The 18,723-nt window shown below is 45.2% G+C and overlaps 1 protein-coding gene across 1 annotated transcript; it reads left to right on the top strand.

Moving 5' to 3' along the window:
- The first annotated feature begins 2,552 nt into the window (after positions 1-2,552).
- On the top strand, positions 2,553-8,203 carry LOC129342987 (trypsin-like). Its single transcript, XM_054998946.1, has 5 exons — positions 2,553-2,583; positions 2,745-2,898; positions 5,706-5,965; positions 6,466-6,602; positions 8,054-8,203. Exons 1-5 carry the CDS (start codon positions 2,553-2,555, stop codon positions 8,201-8,203), a joined length of 732 nt encoding a protein of 243 aa, XP_054854921.1.
- The last annotated feature ends 10,520 nt before the right edge of the window (positions 8,204-18,723 follow it).

The raw sequence follows: 18,723 nt of genomic DNA, 5'->3' as shown, positions 1-18,723 counted from the left end.
GCATGTTATCATTGATTGGCCTGGCTGAGCTGATACAAGTTTCTGCCGGAGACCTAAGTATCAACCAGATATCGGCGTAATATGTACGCTGTTCCAAGTAATGCTGTCTTTTGCAGTTCTGTAGGTGTTATGTCAGAAAGCTGCAGTTTTTCCATATAAGTTGCAAAATTTTTCAAAATAATTCCCAGTGACCCGATGACAATGGGGACTTCTGTTGTATTCTTCACCCATAATCAGGTGGTTTCTGTTGCCATATCTCTATATTTAATCATTTTTTTCTTGTTCTTTTCCTTCAACTCTGGCATCCCCCAGAATTGCAATGTCTATTATCCAAACTTTTCGATTTTCCACAACTGTTATGTCTGGTGTATTGTATTCAAGGTGTCGATCAGTTTGTATTCTAAAATTCCACAAGATCTTGACTTGATCATTTTCTAGCACCTTTTCCACTGAATGTTCCCATGAATTCTTTGATACTGGCAGATTATACTTTTCATCATCATCATCATCATCATCATCATCATCATCATCATCATCATCATCATCATCATCTGTACTCTGCTTTTCTCCCAAATCAGCTTACGTCATTCTCCTCTTCTCAATTTTATCACAATAGTCCTATGAGGTAGAAGAGCAAGATTCAGTCCAGTAGCTACTAGACCCAACATTTCTTCTACTACGGACCAACATGTCTATCCCCCTGAAACCACCTGTGAGGTAAGGTAGGCTGAGAATATATGAATGGTCCAAAGTCACCCAGCAAGCTTTTATAGCAGATTAGGGGTTCTAACATGGGTCTCCCAGATCCTAGACTGACACTTTTAACCACTATATCACGTTGTCTCTCAAAATATAATAAAGCATTTGGTACAATCATATCCCTTAAAACATACCACAGAGCTGCTGTGGAGTAGAAGCTAGAAAACTGGCCTAGGGTTGTCCTAGATTCAAATGCCAACTCTGCCATTTATTTATTATACGTATTTGGTTAATTTGTACACCATAATACTGCCTCCTCAAGATACTCTGCAATAAAAAACCCTGTAAATCCTAAAACTATTGCTTCATAAAACAACAATCAAATTACCTCAGAAAAATAATAATGGATGCTACTTGGACTAAATGCATTCAAAATCCTTCTGGACTAAAAATGTCAACTCTACTAGCAGATGGCGCAGTTTATCCTCCTGGGAAAGGGAATTCCACACATTGGAAGCAGCAAGAGAAAAGGCCTTGCCACAAAAAACTCCAATAAAGCAAGTTGCCACAGGAACTTGAGATGGATGGAGACTGGTAGGGGTTACCTATCTCAAAGAGTTTTGAGAATAAAATAAGGAAGTCCCCTGAATGCCCCAAAGCAGGGTGAACCGGTGTTCAACTCAGAGCCCTCACAAGTGGCCAGAGAGACCCAGATGACCAGCACTCAAACTTTTTCAGACATCTCAGCCAATGTCAGTCAATGTCACAGTATGGCAGACTGAAGGTCCCAACACAGTTGTAAACAGCTTGAGGGCCATAAGAAAAGTTCTTATGGTCTGGACCATAAATTACCCACCTTTGACCAAGATGGAATTTCTGGAGATTGCCTCAGATGCCGAGCTTTTCCATGGAGTCTCTCATTCTGAAGGGGTGCTATAGACAGACCAGACTTAATGTCACAACTGGAACTTGCAAATCTTGTCATTTGTTAGGTTTGTCCACGGAGTCAGCCACAAGTCAACCACAGCTACAAATCAACAAAGTCTGGATTCATCACCTGCTGAGAAATCAAGCCATGCATATGTAACCACAATGTAGCCAAAAGTTCGATTTAGAATCGAGGCCTGTTCTTTTTTTCCAGATAAGTTTATTTTTCTCCTGGAGGAGTGGATTAAAGACAAGCAATAGTACAGACCAAAAGGCAAACTCAAAAAAATCTCCTTGTGATGTCCTCCACGAGGCAAAGAGGTTATTGGGTTATCCAGTCTCCTTGCTGACCTATACCGGCTCATGCCCTCGGAAAAACCAAATCCCTACAGTACCTCCCTAATATCGCTGTTTTATCTGGAGTCACGTGTGTTTCCCCGATAATGTGTGGGTTTAAAACCCCGGCCAAAAGACTCCAGAAGAAATTGCATGGTCTCTTTAGAAGTTTAGCTGAAGATGAAACTTCTTCTCCTTGTGCTAACATTATGGGGAGCAGGTACGGATCTGTTCTTAATATTATGGGTTTTACACAGAAGGCTGTTTAAATTTCCCCCCTATTAGAGAGAAGGACAAATAGGATTGGATTAAGGATCTGGGAGCAAACATTTTATGGAAATAAGGAGGAAAATGTTAATACACACAGCAGAGAAATTTGCCAAGAACTGATAGGCTTAAGCATTCTACTTCGTTGTTTATTATTATTATTATTATTATTATTATTATTATTATTATTATTATTTTATCTTATTCAGTTTTTAGCCTGCCCTCCCCAGGGACGGGCTCAAGGCGGGAAGTACTAAAATCCTAATTTCAACAGCAGGATGGCTAAGGTAGAATGCCTAATAGGAAAAGATAAGGGAATTAGGATGGGGCACCACAGAGATACAGGGGAGTTGGGTGGGCAGAGCTTCTCCTTCCCTTTAACCGTGATGCTCAGCTGCCCCAAATCTGGCAGATTTTCCTGCTTTCTGGAAGTATAGGACTAAACATCACGCTAATTTCCTCTAGATCTGTCGACCAGGTAGGTACTTTGTCATGTGACCTTTTTTCTTTCCTAGCTGCTTTCCCCTTAGAGGACATTATCAATGGTTATGAGTGCCCGGCTCACTCAGTACCTTGGCAGGTGTACTTCACCACCAGCGGGAGCCGCTGGTGCGGAGGGTCTCTGATCAACGAGTGGTGGATCGTGTCGGCTGCCCACTGTTATGTCCCGTGAGTAGTTCACTCTGGTATCTACCAAATAGCGTCCATGGCTTTTTGAAAATTCCCCGTGCTTCTTCAGCTTCTTATATCTGCAGCAACGATAACAGAGTACCTTTTGAAAGCTAGAAAGGAGGGTATGCTAGAGTGTGTGTGAGTGCTGGGCGGTGGGTAATGGCTTCTTTTTTTTACATGGTTTCACATCATGTTTAAATAATAGAAGTTGTAGATGTCCCAGTTCATTTTTTTCCTATGTAATTTTGATTGCTTTTTCATAATCATATCCAGGGCTTTTTTTCTGGGAAAAGAGGTGGTGGAACTCAGTGGGTTGCCCTCGGAGAAAATGGTCACATGGCTGATGGCCCCGCCCCCTGATCGCCAGACAGAGGGGAGTTTAGATTGCCCTCCGTGCCGCTCGGCGGCACGGAGGGCAATCTAAACTCCCCTCTATCTGGATATCAGGGGGCAGGGCCACCAGCCATGTGAACATTTTCAAGATGTTCTGGAACTCCGTTCCACGGCGTTCCAGCTGAAAAAAAGCCCTGATCATATCTTTTTCTTTTGAAGCAAATTGCAAGTTCAGGTAACCTCGATTTGCCTCAGGATCATGCAGGGAACGGAAGAGGGGCTTTAACCCTTTGATCTCCACTAGGTTTCTCTATTTGAAACTGGCTCTCCTCCTCTGCTGCTAGCATTTCAAAAGGAAAAACGAGTGAAACTGAGTACAGTTTTAAGGTGTTTAAAGGATTTCCCCCTCTCCCTCCTCTGTTTGGCCTGAAGTAAACTGAAGCAACTTCCCACACTGGAAGTTGCATTTAATGGACGGAATGAGATGCATTATCTTCTCGGTCTTGTTCGTTTGAGCTCTTATTTAATATGCAACCTAGCAATTATTCCAGGCTTTTGCGGTTTGCTGGATCATAAAGCAATCCAAGATAAGAAAACAAAGGACAGTTTAACAAAGAGATTGATTCAGGGGGAAAAAAAACCCAGCACAGGCCATTTCCACACGGCTTACCTTCTTCTGGAAAACAGCATCTTCACACGTGAAATCATGCGAGAAGACACTGTTATCACGCAAGAAGACGTTGTTATTGTGGAAGACAGCGTCTTCTTGCGTGATTTCGCGCGATAACAGCGTCTTCTCGTGTGATTTCGCACGTGAAGACGCTGTTTTCCAGAAGAAGGTAAGCTGTGTGGAAACGGCCACACTTCCAGGCATTTCAAAATGAGAAAAAAATTAGCAGCTCTGTGTGAGGCATTCTTTCCTTTCTCTCATAGAATTAGCTGATAAAAAGTCTAGCTAAATAAAGGAGCTATCCGGCGCTGACTTCACTTAAACAAATTGTTTCTTCATTTTTTTTACCTCACAACAAAATGCTTGTCACGCTGAGTTACTGCAGTTAAAAGCAAACACAAGTCTCAATAGTTTCAGGTGGGATATCTGTTTTGGTCTGTTGTAGAAGAGCAAGACTGGGGTCCAGTAGAACCTTAAAGACCAACTGGATTTCCAGGGTGTGAGCGTTCAAGCCCCCTTATTCAGACGCTGACTCTCGAAAGCTCATAGTCTGGACATCTAGTTGGTCTTTAAGGTGCTACTGGGCCCGAACCTTGCACTAATAACAAGTAAAAATACAATCTTTGTGAAGTCTCTGTCCAGGAATGATTGAAGGCTCTCATCTCCCTCTAGTGGCCTCAGAGATAGGACTTGATAGATGAGAGAAATTCTCAGCTGGAACCAGGGCTGTATTAATCCATTGCGGGGCTCCTAGGTTTTCAGGTATTTCGGGCCCCTTCTGGCACTTCAATCTTTCACTCCACAACAGCTAACAGCCCGACCCCGGTACAGTAGGTACTAGACCGCAATACATTGTCCTAAATCCATTTTGAGGGTCTCCTGAAAAATTCTATTCACATTTTAAAAAATATTTTTATTGCACTAGTAGAACTCTCCAGGAAAGCAAATTTTGGGAGTATAATTGTTCAATATCGTTAATATTTTGAAGTGAATAAATTTTTTATTATTTATTAAAATATATAATTTATGGATAATTGATGGTTGTTGTGGATTTTCCGTGCTGTATTGCCGTGGTCTTGGCATTGTAGTTCCTGACGTTTCGCCAGCAGCTGTGGCTGGCATCTTCAGAGGTGTAGCACCAAAAGACAGAGATCTCTCAGTGTCAGGACACTGAGGGCCAAGCTACACATGACGAATGACACTTGAACAGCAAGTGTATTTCTCCCTGTTCACTTGCCCTCCACTCAATCCACTTGCCGTTCAAGTGTCATTCGTCATGTGTAGCTTGGCCCTGAGTGACACTGAGAGATCTCTGTCTTTTGGTGCTACACCTCTGAAGATGCCAGCCACAGCTGCTGGCAAAACGTCAGGAACTACAATGCCAAGACCACGGCAATACAGCCCGGAAAACCCACAACAACCATCGTTCTCCGGCCATGAAAGCCTTCGACAATACTTTATGGATAATTGTTTTAATATAAGAGACAATTTGTTTCATTTCAATAAGGAAGCAGTTAATTATCTTATTAATAAAGGTTATATAGAATCAATTAATTATAACTTATGTGGTGGTGTGCCTCAGCAAAAAAAATTGATGGGCCCCTAGTCCCTGTGGGGCCCCTAGGCTCCGGCCTGGTCAGCCTTATGAATAATACAGCCCTGGCTGGAGCCAAGCTAGAGGGAAAGTACCCCAAGAGTCCTTAGATTTGGGCCTAGTCACACCTTAAGCAGAAATGGGTGGCAGAAAATATTGATATCAGTCTGTAGGCCTATGGATCCTTTCCCTTTGTGATGTCTGCAGGGCCAACACTCTGGTCGCCCACCTCGGAGAGCACGACACGATCCAGCCAGAGGGCACGGAGCAGAACATAAATGCCGCCCTGGTCATTCGCCACCCCAATTACAATGACAAGACCCAAGACAACGATATCATGCTTGTCAAACTGGCTCAGCCAGCGAAATTCAACCAATATGTGTCTCCTATCCAGCTGCCTTCTAGCTGCCCGGCTTCTGGGACCTGGTGCCTTGTTTCTGGCTGGGGAAATCTCCTGACCCACGGAGGTGAGTCCCATAGGCACAGTGAGGGTAAGGAAACACTCTGTGTGCCGAAGGCGCATAGGATGCTGGTCACAGTGCCCGGGGCATAGAAGTGTAAAAGCTACTTTGCCCCTCTTTCAGATTCCTCAAGGAACAGCGCTCCTAATATTAGAATTACTTTACTAGATCACAGTCCTCAGCATTTCGTTATGGTTTAGACATTACATGGCACTGGGGATGTGTGTGTGTGTCACAAAATTAGGGTGGCTGACACAACTCCAATCCCCCCACTGGGTAATTCTGTGATCCCATAGTGGTGCCATTACGCAACAGATGCATCCCAGCTTCTGTTTATCCACTACTCCATGCTCTGCCTGCATCGTATAATGCGCTTGACTCCTTGTTCAGCGCGGGTGACCTTTTCACTCTCGCTCAGGCAAGTGAGTCGCCGGCCAGGGCTTCCAGGTCTGAAGCACCCCAGGGACAGAGGAGCCCTCCTCATGGTGTGGTATGTCTCTTCACAGTTGCTTACCCAGAGAAGCTGCAGTGCCTCAAAGAGCCGATCATCCCCAATGCACAGTGCAAGCAGGCCTATCCCTCTTACTACAGCAGCAACATGGTGTGTGCAGGTTTCATGCAGGGTGGAGAGAGTACCTGCCAGGTGAGTGGAAGGCTCCCTCAGGGCCGAACTGCTTCCGCCTCTAAGTGTTGCCTTGAGGCATCCTCACGGAGTTAAGGTCTCCAGGTCCCTCCCACGCGGAGGGTTGGGGAGGACCCAGCGACTTACCTTCGTGTCAGCAGTGTGTTGATCTTCCGGAAGTGATGTCACCACGCCGGCCACGAGAGTGCTCCTGTGCTGCACATGAGGCCGATTCGGCCCATTCGGCACCCAAATCAGCCCCAAACGAAGCACCAGAATTCTCCCGCAGCTGCTGTGACGACCTCACTTCCGGAAGTGAGGTCGCTGTGCTGATGGGGAGCAAGCGCATGGCATGCGTTCCAGAAGTGCCTGCCAGTGGCGGTCAGCCTCTGAGAGTTTGCCACCTCCTGCCAATTGCTGGACGATTGGCGGATGAGGGGGTAAATCCCTGGGAGTTTGCTCGCCACCGCGGGCACCTGGGAACCCTATATAGAGTAGGGTAGCCAGGTCCCTATACCTTGTGCCTTGTTTGTGTTGGTGCTTGTGTGATTACATCCCTTCTGGAAAGTGTTTTATTTATTTTTATTTTATTTTATCCTGCTTATAATCTGCCCTTCCCGCAAACAGGCTCAGGACGGCTCACAACAATAAATATACAATTAAAACATCGTAACAGCATAAAACCAATTTTAACAGCTAAATTCCAGGTTACTGTGAAACTGCTATAAAACCACGAGTGCCGCCATGACATAGGCCCAGGGCAGTTGCAGAGGCGGGCGTGGCAGTCAGGAAAGGGGACAATTTGCTGACTCTTACTCAAAGGCTTGGTGGGACATCTCCATCTTGCAGGCCCTGCAGAACTGTAAAATGTCCCGTGGGGTAGGGTTACCATTCCCCCACCGGGGGCAGAGATACCCTGCTCCCACCCTTCCTCCCCCTACACCCACTTGCTTGGCTGGCGGGGAGGTGCCCCCGAGCTGCGCCATGTGCTCCACAGTGGGCCTGTTTTGGGGGGAATTGTGCCCTGCAGGGCTCCATCTGGCCCTTGGTGAGTGTGGGAGTACTCCCAGTCGGCCTTTGACCCCCGTGCGATTCTGTCACTTCCAGAAGTGACATCATTGCGCAAGCGGGGACCACGTGTATGAAAAGGAAACCTTCATGAGCGGCAAAGCGTGTACCAGGCTCCCAATCTCCCGCCGGGGGAGTAAAGGGACCTGGCAAACCCCCGGTTTGGGCTCCAGGGAACCTGGCAACCTACCGTGGGGCCCGGATCTCCACTAGGAGTACGTTCCACCAGGACAAAGCAGCAGAATGCCGCTCTCTCCTTCTACGCTTGCCATTTTTCACTGGGAAATGAGAGACTGGCCCAGCACCTCCTGTGGGGAACAGGCCTCCGGCCAAGCTGCGGGCCTCAACAGGGGCCTGTCCTTGCCAGTTCCTACTGCTGCTAATGCCCGTGTGTTACTTCACAGGGAGACTCCGGAGGCCCTTTGGAGTGCAATGGACAACTGCAGGGGATCGTTTCCTGGGGTTACGAGTGTGCCATGAAGGGCCATCCCACCGTCTACACCAAAGTGTGCAACTACACACCCTGGATACACCAAATGATGTCCTATTATTAGCAGCGAGACAGGGCTGGTGGATGTAAGGTAGAACGATAATAAAACGCATTCTGTGCAATAGAGAGACCAGAGCATTTGTTGCTAGAGCGTCATAACCTTGCAGGCTGCTACGCAAAGGCGAGTGGGATAGAATCTTGAGTTTAAGAATATGGCAAGAGCCACTGCGGACTTAAACCAAATGTCCATCTGGTCCAGCAGTCCATGTCCTGCAGTGTCTGAGGGCCAAGCTACAAGTGACGAATGACACTTGAATGGCAAGTGTATTTCTCCCTGTTCACTTGCCCTCCACTCAATCCACTTGCCATTCAAGTGTCATTCATCACTTGTAGCTTGGCCCTCAGTGCACAATCAGAGCATTTAGTCAACAGCCCTTCCATGGTCTGTCATCATTAGGAAAGAAGGGGGCCCACACCAAAGCAACGAAGAAAAAGAAAAAGGTAACAGGTGCAAAAGGAAGAGTCTTTAATGATTCTAGAACTCTATCATTAGCAACTGGTGCTGACAGATATACTGCTAGTGTACATAGAGGTTCTGTTTGGCTATCATAGCTAAAACCTATTGATAGACGTATTCCCTTTTGAGTTTGTATAACCCCTTTAAACAGCCGTTTCAGCTTTGTTCTCTTCATTGGGACAGGCGAGCAATTAGAGGCGCTTAAAGGAGAAAACGTAAGGTCCCAGACAAGAAAGCTCTCCTCTTAAATTTCAAAAAATATAACAACAATTTACTCAAATGTAAATGTGCAAAGGTGCAATCAGTCATATATATATACAAAATATTTTTCCAATTACATATATCACAGTCAGTCCTTTCTAGAGTTAACACACAGATATTGTTACTAGTACCAGTTTTTCAAAAATACAAGGCAACCAGAATACACACTCATAAATAAACAGTTACAAAACCAGTGAATCTGGAAACAAATACAAGACCAAATGTCCAAGTACAACAGTCTATACGACGGTGTAGTCGTTACCAAAGTGCCAATGAGTTTCTTACAGCAGTTCAGAAAAGGGGCTTCTTCTTATCGCTAACTTGAAACGGAGTAGTAATAAATCCGCCCAGTGGTAGTAAATCCGCCCGACCAAGTTAAAGAGCAACAAGCAAAACAGAAGGAAACAGACTTGAGATTCACCGTGATTGGTTGTTCATGATAAAGAAGGCAAAATCCCTGTTCAAAGACTTTTACAACATGAGAGTTTTTGGATTTATTTTTTGGGAGCTCTGGCCCCTAGAGGCATGAATGTAGACTTGGACACGTCATGTTTCTTATAAAATATTTCTTATAAATTATTCTCATATAATTGGCTCATTAGATACTATCTCTTTAACTGAACGTAGTGGATAATTGAGGTGGGTTGTACTTGTAAATCATGGGCGTTGCTCTTGTGGCTACCAGATGGAAATGGAATGCTTTGTGAAACTTTGAAGTGGTTCAAGAAGATTGTAAGTAGATGGGATCTATGATAATACCGGGATGTATTTCTTGTTGAGAATTAATTCTGGAGTGTAATTTTCACCTTTGTAAATAAGCAGAGTCGCCCCCAAGGAAGCAGCTACTGTGAAACCTTTGAAGCTAGCCTTTGGTCGGGCGGATTTACCAATGGGCGGATTTATTACTACTCTGTTTCAAGTTAGTGATAAGAAGAAGCCCCTTTTCTGAACTGCTGTAAGAAACTCAGAGCCAAGCTACAAGTGATGCCTTACACAGGTTGGACACTTGTCAGCTTCCCTCAAGTTTTGATGGGAAATGTAGGCGTCCTGGTTTTACAGCTTGGCTCTCCATTACAGCTGCAAGACCAGGGTGCCTACATTTCCCATCAAAACTTGAGGGAAGCTGACAAGTGTCCAACCTGTGTCAGGCGTCACTTGTAGCTTAGCTCTCATTGGTACTTTGGTAACGACTACACTATAGACTGTTGTACTTGGACATTTGGTCTTGTATTCATTTCCAGATTTACTGGTTATGTAACTGTTTATTTAAGAATGTGGATTCTGGTTGCCTTGTATTTTTGAAAAAGTGGTACTAGTAACAATATCTGTGTGTTAACTCTAGAAAGGACTGACTGTGATATATGTAATTGGAAAAATATTTTGTATATATATGATTGATTGCACCTTTGCACATTTACATTTGAGTAAATTGTTGTTATATTTTTGAAATTTAAGAGGAGAGCTTTCTTGTCTGGGACTCTTCAGTGGGACAGCAAACTATGTACGCGTACAGAAGTATGTTGAAGTTGGGCCCTATTTGTTTCTGTTAGGGAGAACATTACTTCCCACTCATTATAAAAACTGGATCTCTAGGTATGCAGAAGTGTCTCCCCCCATTTAATAGAACTGTCATCTGTACAAAAACTGAATATTTTAAAGAAATCTACAATTCTCATCTAAAGTCTCTTGTAAAATCTACCAAAGATTCATGGCTAAGAGTGACACTCCCCTTTTTGAGTTGTGTAATTCTCACTGAAGCCTACACGTGGCACCAGACACTAAACAAAATCTTTGTTATAAAAAGAATCATATAGCTGTTCAGATCCAAAGACTTGGGAGACAATACTGTGTAATAGTTAGAGCAGACGTTTCTGGCCTGCTTGTGCCAGAAATTGTGTGTGTGTGTGTGTGTGTGTGTGAGAGAGAGAGAGAGAGAGAGAGAGAGTGAGAGAGAGAGAGAGAGAGAGGTTCTCTTTCTACAATACAAAGTCAAGGTTCCCCTTTCAAAGATCTGGGGCTTATAACCTGGTGCTAGTGTTATTAGACTTCAGACCCCTAACACGCAGTACTACAGTTCCCAGAGTTCCCTCACAGGAGAGAATAAGCGAATTTAACTCTATAGTGAAGACATGCTCATAAGAATGTAGAGCCTTTGAGGGTCAGACCACTGGACCCCCTAGTCAGGGCCAGAGCCACCACTGAGGCGGTGAGGTGTGCGCTGCGGCCGCTGGGGCACCAGAGGGGGTGCCGGAGGGGCTGCTGGGGGCGGAGGGGTGCGCCACAGAGCTGGCGTGCCTGGCCCGTAGCTGCTGCAGCCGGCCAGATCTCCAGCCCCAACTTGCAGGCTGGCAACCAAACTGGAGAGCCAAACAAATGCAGATCTGGCAGAATGAGCAGAGAGGAGGACATTGATGAATGGGCCTGGAAACGCATCATGTCATCACAACAACCCTGTAGTGTAGGTTGGGCTGACATTGTCTGGCTGGTCCAAGGTCAACCAGATGTGTTCGAAGGCAGAGTTTGAATTTCGACCTTGGGGTGAAGCTCCCTCCTCCCCTGCCTCTGCCAGTGCATTAGTTTATGTCTACCTTATTTTGATGTCCCTAACACAAGAACCGTGACTTGGAACAGGACCCAGCATAGGTTCTACTGGAGGGCAAAGTACTCTGGTCATGGAGGTGTGCATCATGCGCTGCTCCAAACCTGTTTTTGGGGTGCATTTTATTTTCTTCAGAATTCTTGTTTGGATTCACAAATACGGAACTAGGAACTGCGAATCAGGAAATGGAAAACGGGAAACAATTTCTGCTCTGCGGTTATTGCAAAAAGATGACACCATCTTTTTTCTCCTGCGAAAAAATAAAACCGTTCTTTTAAAAAGTGAACGTTTCTTGTGGTTTTTCTCATCTTAGAAAAGAGGCTGTGTTTGTTTTCTCCTTGCATACAAGCAGAAGCAGGCACAAGCACATTGTGTAATGCCACGGCTGCTGTTCCGCATTATCCCTCTCAAATAAAATTTGCAAATTTTAGAAACAAGTGTTTATGGGGAATATCCAGCCCACATCTTTTCTCAGCGAGAGGGATGGATGTTTTAAAGCAAGTACTGTCGACTCCTCTGATTTGCTAATTTGCATTTCTTTAAGGTGTATCAAGAACTGCAATTCAAGGATTGGATGGGGGAGGTGGAGAAATCTGAGAATTTGGCAGTTGTAAACAGAGATTTACCTTGTCAAAGATTAATTACAGTGGTAGCAAAGAAAGGCATGGCCAGAGCCTGGGCTTTTTTTTCAGCTGGAACGTGGAACCTCTTGAAAATGGTCACATGGCTGGTGGCCCCGCCCCCTGATCTCCAGACAGAGCGGCGCGGAGGGCAATCTAAACTCCCCTCTGTCTGGAGATCAGGGGGCGGGGCCACCAGACATGTGGCCATTTTCGCCAAGCGCGATTTAAACTTTAAAAAACTGCCCCCCTTGTTCCAGCTGACCCAAAGTGATGTCCTTGTGTGGTCCTGGGAGCGTGCACGCACTTTATGCACACACATGTGGTACCAGGGGCACCACCTCCCGCCAAGAGTTTCCCCCTGTGCTGGTAACCCACTGAGTTCCACCACCTCTTTCCCCAGAAAAAAAGCCCTGGCCAGAGCTATTTCTTTATAGAAATGTGATGCAACTGTTGGCATCAATTTCAAACCATATTGTTATTGGAAGGGAAAATGGAAAACACTGGCTCCTCACAACGACAACAACAACAACGTCAACAACAACTTCAACAACAACAATTTCAACAACAACAACAACAACAACAATTTCAACAAAGAAGGAGCAACAAGTAAACATGACTCATTGAACTTTGGTTAGGCAAACCTTTATGATCAGTACATCAAACTGTTTAGAATAGTTTAAAAATTGCAGTGTTTAATATTTGGAATTCAACTAGGTAATGCTGAAAAAGGTTTGGGCGCCACTGAAAAAACACCACACAAGTGAAGTTAAGCAAGTGTGTGTGTGTGTGGGGGGGATGACGACAGGAAATGCTTTGCGTTTAACAGAAGAGGGGAGGGAGAAGCGGCTCGTGATGACCATTGATGAAAACCATCATGCAGACAACTGAGAGATGAAATATCTGTTGGCACATGGAGGAAGATGGAAGGCAGCCTGGGATACTGTTTTCAGATAGGGAGGAACTGATGTTGAGCTTGTGCATGTTGGAAGAGGAGGAGTCAGCGCTGTCCCTTTCCACAGGTTTTAGAGCGGGACAAACCAAAGAGTTAGAAAGATAGAGAGGATAGAGAGGTTATTGTTTACTGCTCTGACTGTCCCTTGATATGTAGATTGCTATTCTCAGGATTTCCTCCTCCTGACTCCCTCCCCCTCCCTCCTTCTCTTCCTGGCATTGTTCCAAGCAACATCTTTTTCTTTCTCCTCCCTCCATCTTGGCAGCATGAATGCAGGCCTTGCCCTGCCATCCAGGTTCATCCTTAGACTAGATAGGTAGTTAGGAGCTGTCTCTCCACCTTTCCTATCCAAGTATGGAGTTCCTGCAATAAAGAACTCTCATTTCTTTTCTAAATATAAGGCAAGCTTATGATTTATTATTTTCTCTCTTGCACACACACCAGCCAGCAGAACGAGCTCACAACCGCCTATAATCACGCTTCCTATGACAAATGACAGACTCTGCTAACAGCCCAAACATGGGATCCCTTAATTAGGTTTCTGGGGGCCTACATAACGATTTATTTATCAGTGCAGGTACTTGCGAGAAGCAAATGGAAGTGTGACTGTGAAAGTGAGGGCATGGGAAGTTGGAGGGGAACATTTGAAATGAGGTGCATTTGAGAGACCCTAGGTAATTTGTAATGTGTAAGGTCTTACCCTGATACTGCCACCCAGAAGTGGTCTTCAGAGCTTTGTTGCCTCTGTATATAGATCCAGAGGAGTTAGCCGTGTTAGTCTGTAGTTGCAAAATAGGAAAGAGTCCAGTAGCACCTTTAAGACTAACCAACTTTATTGTAGCATAAGCTTTTGAGAGCCACAGCTCTCTTTGTCAGTTGCATCTGATGAAGAGAGCTGTGGTTCTCAAAAGCTTACGCTACAATAAAGTTCGTTAGTCTTAAAGGTGCTACTGGACTCTTTACTATTCTGTACATAGAGGCTCCCTTCAGTCACCAAGTCTAAACGTTTCTCTGCATGAGACACTGGGGTGTGTACCCATCAAGTGTCAGGCAATATTACTTGGGAAGCATAGTTTTGAAAGACAGAGTCAGTGGAGATTGCTCCAGAGGGGATGGATTCTCTCACAGTCCTCTGCCATGCCAGGCTGTCTCTCCTTCTGGAGCTTCTACCCTGCTTTCCTCACTGCTTAAAACTTTGAATTAACCAAGCCCTGGCAGGGCAAAGGCTCCGGAAACAGAGACACCAGAGGCAGCAGAGGGCTGCGAAAGAATCTGTCCCTTCCGAAGCGATCTCCACCGGCTCTCTCTTTTTAAACTACGCTTCCCAGCTAACATTGCATCTCCCGACATGTGAAGAACACATATCAGATGTCCTGTGCAGAGGGGCTCCAAGCAGCCATGTCAGTTCTTCCACTTTCTTTCTAAATGAAACAACACCACAACAGAGCTGAGAGATGGCTCAGCAAGCCATAGCAGGAAACAAGCTTTATTTAACTGCTAAGCAGAAAAGCATCAATATATCCAAAGGGTATGAAAAAATAAGGAGGGGGGACCCGCTTGCTATGCCTCCCTGACCCGGAGAGAGAAAGCCGAGGCCCATCACTGGTCATCGTGCCACCACCAATGGTACGCTTGGTCGTATATTATGTTTGCGTAAGTGTTGAAAGCCTCTGCCACTTTTTCGCTGGTTTCACTGCAGAGAAACAAACAGAAAGGCTATAAAACTAGGAAAGCGACGACTTCGTGGCTCATCAAGTAAAACCCGGCAGAGCAGAGCGGCAAGTTCCAGCCATGGTAAACTTCACCTGGGGCGGGCATTGCCATTTCAAAGCAGTAATAGTCGTACCGGCTTTTAAAAAGGACTTAATGCTGGCAAGATGCAGGAGTTCAGATGCAGGAGTTCAGTTCTTTTTTTCCTTATCGAGGCTGGTGTGTGTGTGTGTGTGTGTGTGTGTGCCAATTTCTCCAGCAAAATAGCACTGGGGAAGAGCTAAAGCCCTCCCTTGCAGCCCAGTCCTGGACTTCTGCATATTGCAGAACTTGCTTTTGGGCAGGGCTTTTTTTCTGGGGAAAGAGGTGGGGGAACTCTCACCTGGGGCAACTCCCGGGAGGAAGTGGTGCACCTCTCACTACATGCACACATGCACAGCATGCGCACACGCTCCCAGGACTGCATGATGATGTCACGTCCCTAAATGGGCCCAAAGTGGGCCCGAAACAGCCCGGATCTGGCCTCAGCCGGCCTAGAATGGTCCAGGCCCAAACGAGCCGAAAATGGCCAAAACAGGCCATTTTAAAAATACCCACGTGACACCAGTCACGTGGGTATTTTAAAGAGGTGCCGGAACATCGTTCCGGGGCATTTTGACTCAAAAAAAGCCCTACTTTGGGGGGAAACTGAAGATGTTGAGAGAGCCAGTCAGAGCTGTCCTGCATCTCATTTGCTTAAGGCCATCACAGATCACAGGATGTCCATTCTCCGCCTAACATAACTCATAAGACTACAGATGGTTTCCCATTTTTCACTCCTACCCCCAAACCCCGCAACTCGATTTCACTTGTGCAAATTGAACCCAGATTCTTGGTATTTCAAAGCATCCTTTTTTCTTGCACCACATTGTCAATTAAATGTTTTAATGCTGTTATCCGCCCTGAGCCTGCTTGCGGGGAGGGCGGAATACAAATACGATAAAATAAATAAAATAAATGTATATTCGCTGTATGTCTCAATCAGTGTTTCCCAACCAGGTTTCCATGGAAACCTGGGCTGCAGTGGGATATTGTCAGAAGTTTCGTGAGAAATCGGCCAAGAATTCAACATTTGTGCAAAAATCAACCAGGCCAAATATCACACTGAAAGTAAATCTTAAATCGTCTTCGGACTTTATTCGGATGTTTATGCATACTTTATTTTGATTTGGTATTTTGACATTTGCAAAAAAAAATTAGCTAATACAAAAAAGACAGGGAAAATGCTTTTCTTTTTCTTATGATGTATGCTGACAAACATATACAGTAGTTCGATGTATTGTCGAAGGCTTTCACGGCCAGAGAACGATGGTTGTTGTGGGTTTTCCGGGCTGTATTGCCGTGGTCTTGGCATTGTAGTTCCTGACGTTTCGCCAGCAGCTGCTGGCGAAACGTCAGGAACTACAATGCCAAGACCACGGCAATACAGCCCGGAAAACCCACAACAACCATATACAGTAGTTCTTTATAAATCAGTTTTCTTCACAGTAATTTAGCCGTAACTGAATCGTGCTCCCCATCTTCAACTTTTTCTGGCCTGTAAACATTTTCATAGGGATTCTTGGGGTTTGAAAAATTAATTTAGGGCTTCCTCTATGGAAAAAAGGTTGGGAAACACTGACCTAAATGATATAAATACCATGCAAATTGAGAAAAGCATTCAACATGCTTACACAGCACAAACCAGTCTACAAAACCAGCAACAACAAGCAATGTGAAGAAGAAGTTAATGGAAAAAAGAAAAAAGAGAGGGAACATTCGCTCCAGGGTCAAATCCACATTCACCCATTACCCGCATGTTTATCGGATATCTTCCATTTGCCTCCAATCCGCGATTTTTTCCTCTTTGTTCACATTCCTGCTTCCAATCCGTCTTTCTCGCGCATCCCTCCGGTCACACGGCCGCTCGAAAACCGCTTTTTTGGGCAGGACCTTTTTTTCCCGCCCATTTTTTTTATTTTTTTGAGCGCACTTTTCCATTATTTCGATCTTGCCTTATAAAGAAACATCATTGAAGATAATGATGCCTCTCTTTCCCCCAATGACAGCACTGATGGCTCTCTCCTGTTTCTTTTTTGGAAATTTGGAAGCATGTGGGAAGCTTTCGTGGGCATTTCCTATGCAGGACAGTTCAGTGCCTGAATTTTACTGAAGTTTCACTTCCTTGGAGTGTCATTATTTCGATATTTTGTAATTTTGATATTACAGTAATATAAAATAAAAAAAATAAAAAACAGTTAAAAAGGAAGTTTCGCGAGTCCGTTCTGAGGATGGATTCACCCCAAAATGATTTTTCAAACTACCAGATTTGATTCAGAAACAGCATAATCAATAAATCCAATGCTATGAAGTCAAAAACAGTCTTTTGCAGACTACGGAGCACTTGCAAGTTGAATCAGCCAATAGGAACTCTCGGAACGGCCGGAGAGACAGGAAGGGGGGTGGTTTTGAAAAAAAATGCGTAAATTGCGCATTGGCCCGTTCACGGCCACCGTGAAACTCCCGTTGAAAACCTGTGACCACGTATTCGGGAGAAATGTGAATGAAATGCGTCTGTTTAATGAGGTAACGTGACCGGCACTCGGGATTGCGTGGGGAATGCGGGGAACATGCGACTTAGAATGAGTAATGTGGATTTGCCCCAGCTTCCATCCAACCCATTGATTAACAAGAGACATTCGAAGCTGCCTTGAGCAAGCGAGAAAGACAGAGTGTAAAATTTTAAATGTATTAATTCAAATATGAAGGAGTCTTGAGAAAACCTCCCCCATCGCCTCCCCTGCCCTCGGCACGCGTGCCCCAACATCACCTCACCGAGCTTTCACATTAAAATCCAGGGCCTTGAACGATTCTAACCAGCCCTGCGTTGTGCTGCTGACTTGTTCCCAGTATGTTTGAGCCGTTTCCTGAAGCTGGGCAAATGGAGTTTTTTCCTGGGCTTCCCTTTTTTGTATGTGGTAGCCGGACACGTCTGCAATAAAAGTAAAATGTGCTTCATTCAGACTTTGCTACGCTTCCCCCCCTCCCCCCGACTAAGGTTATGGACTTCCATGTGGGGTCTGGAGTTCTCCCAAAATTGTAGCTGAGAGCCAAGCTACAAGTGATGAATGACACTCGCCTGGCAAGTGAACAGACTCACGTGTATTCCTCCCTGTTCACTTGCCGTTCACTTGCGCTCCACTTGATCAAGTGAATGGCAAGTGAACAGGGAGGAATACGCGTGAGTCTGTTCACTTGCCAGGCAAGTGTCATTCATCACTTGTAGCTTGGCTCTGAGCTCCAGATTTCAGAGATCAGCTCCCTTGGAGGAAATGGCCGCTGCAGAGGGCAGACTCTATGGAATCAAATTCCCCATTCCAAACATTGCACCCAAATCTCCAGGAATTTCCCAAGCAGAAACTGGCAACTCTACCCCCAATGGGCAACAGTGCAAATAGGATGCCATTGTTTTACATTAAGTATGATGGCTTCCATGTGGAGGCTCTGCTCTGGTTTTTGGCATCTGTGTCGGAATTTCTTTTTTTAAAGTATCCACACGGTCGACCGCTAATTGTCCTCTACCTAGGATTTCCCCACTTGGCTCCAATCATTCCCCAACCTGGGCTGCTTCCACATGGTGAAGTTTCTCTGTAATATTTCAGAGACGTTCTCAGAAGCAATGCAGGGTCCATATGGCCGTGGCTGGGGGCTTTTCACTGTGGCAATGAAAGCCATGCAGAGAATCATTGCTGAGTGGAAGCAGCCTGAGAAACGCATGAGTGAACGAGCACCAATGTGGAAGCTGCCAAGCAGATCAGGGATTCTGCAACTTTAACAACAGTACAAAAACAACTGTGTTGGCTTATCTTGCATGAGGAAAAGGAAAAGGTGAGTGATCCTATGC

The sequence above is a fragment of the Eublepharis macularius genome, chromosome 15 (assembly GCF_028583425.1).
Source record: "Eublepharis macularius isolate TG4126 chromosome 15, MPM_Emac_v1.0, whole genome shotgun sequence".
NCBI lineage: Eukaryota > Metazoa > Chordata > Lepidosauria > Squamata > Eublepharidae > Eublepharis > Eublepharis macularius.
This window is presented reverse-complemented; position numbering and strand designations above follow the sequence as displayed.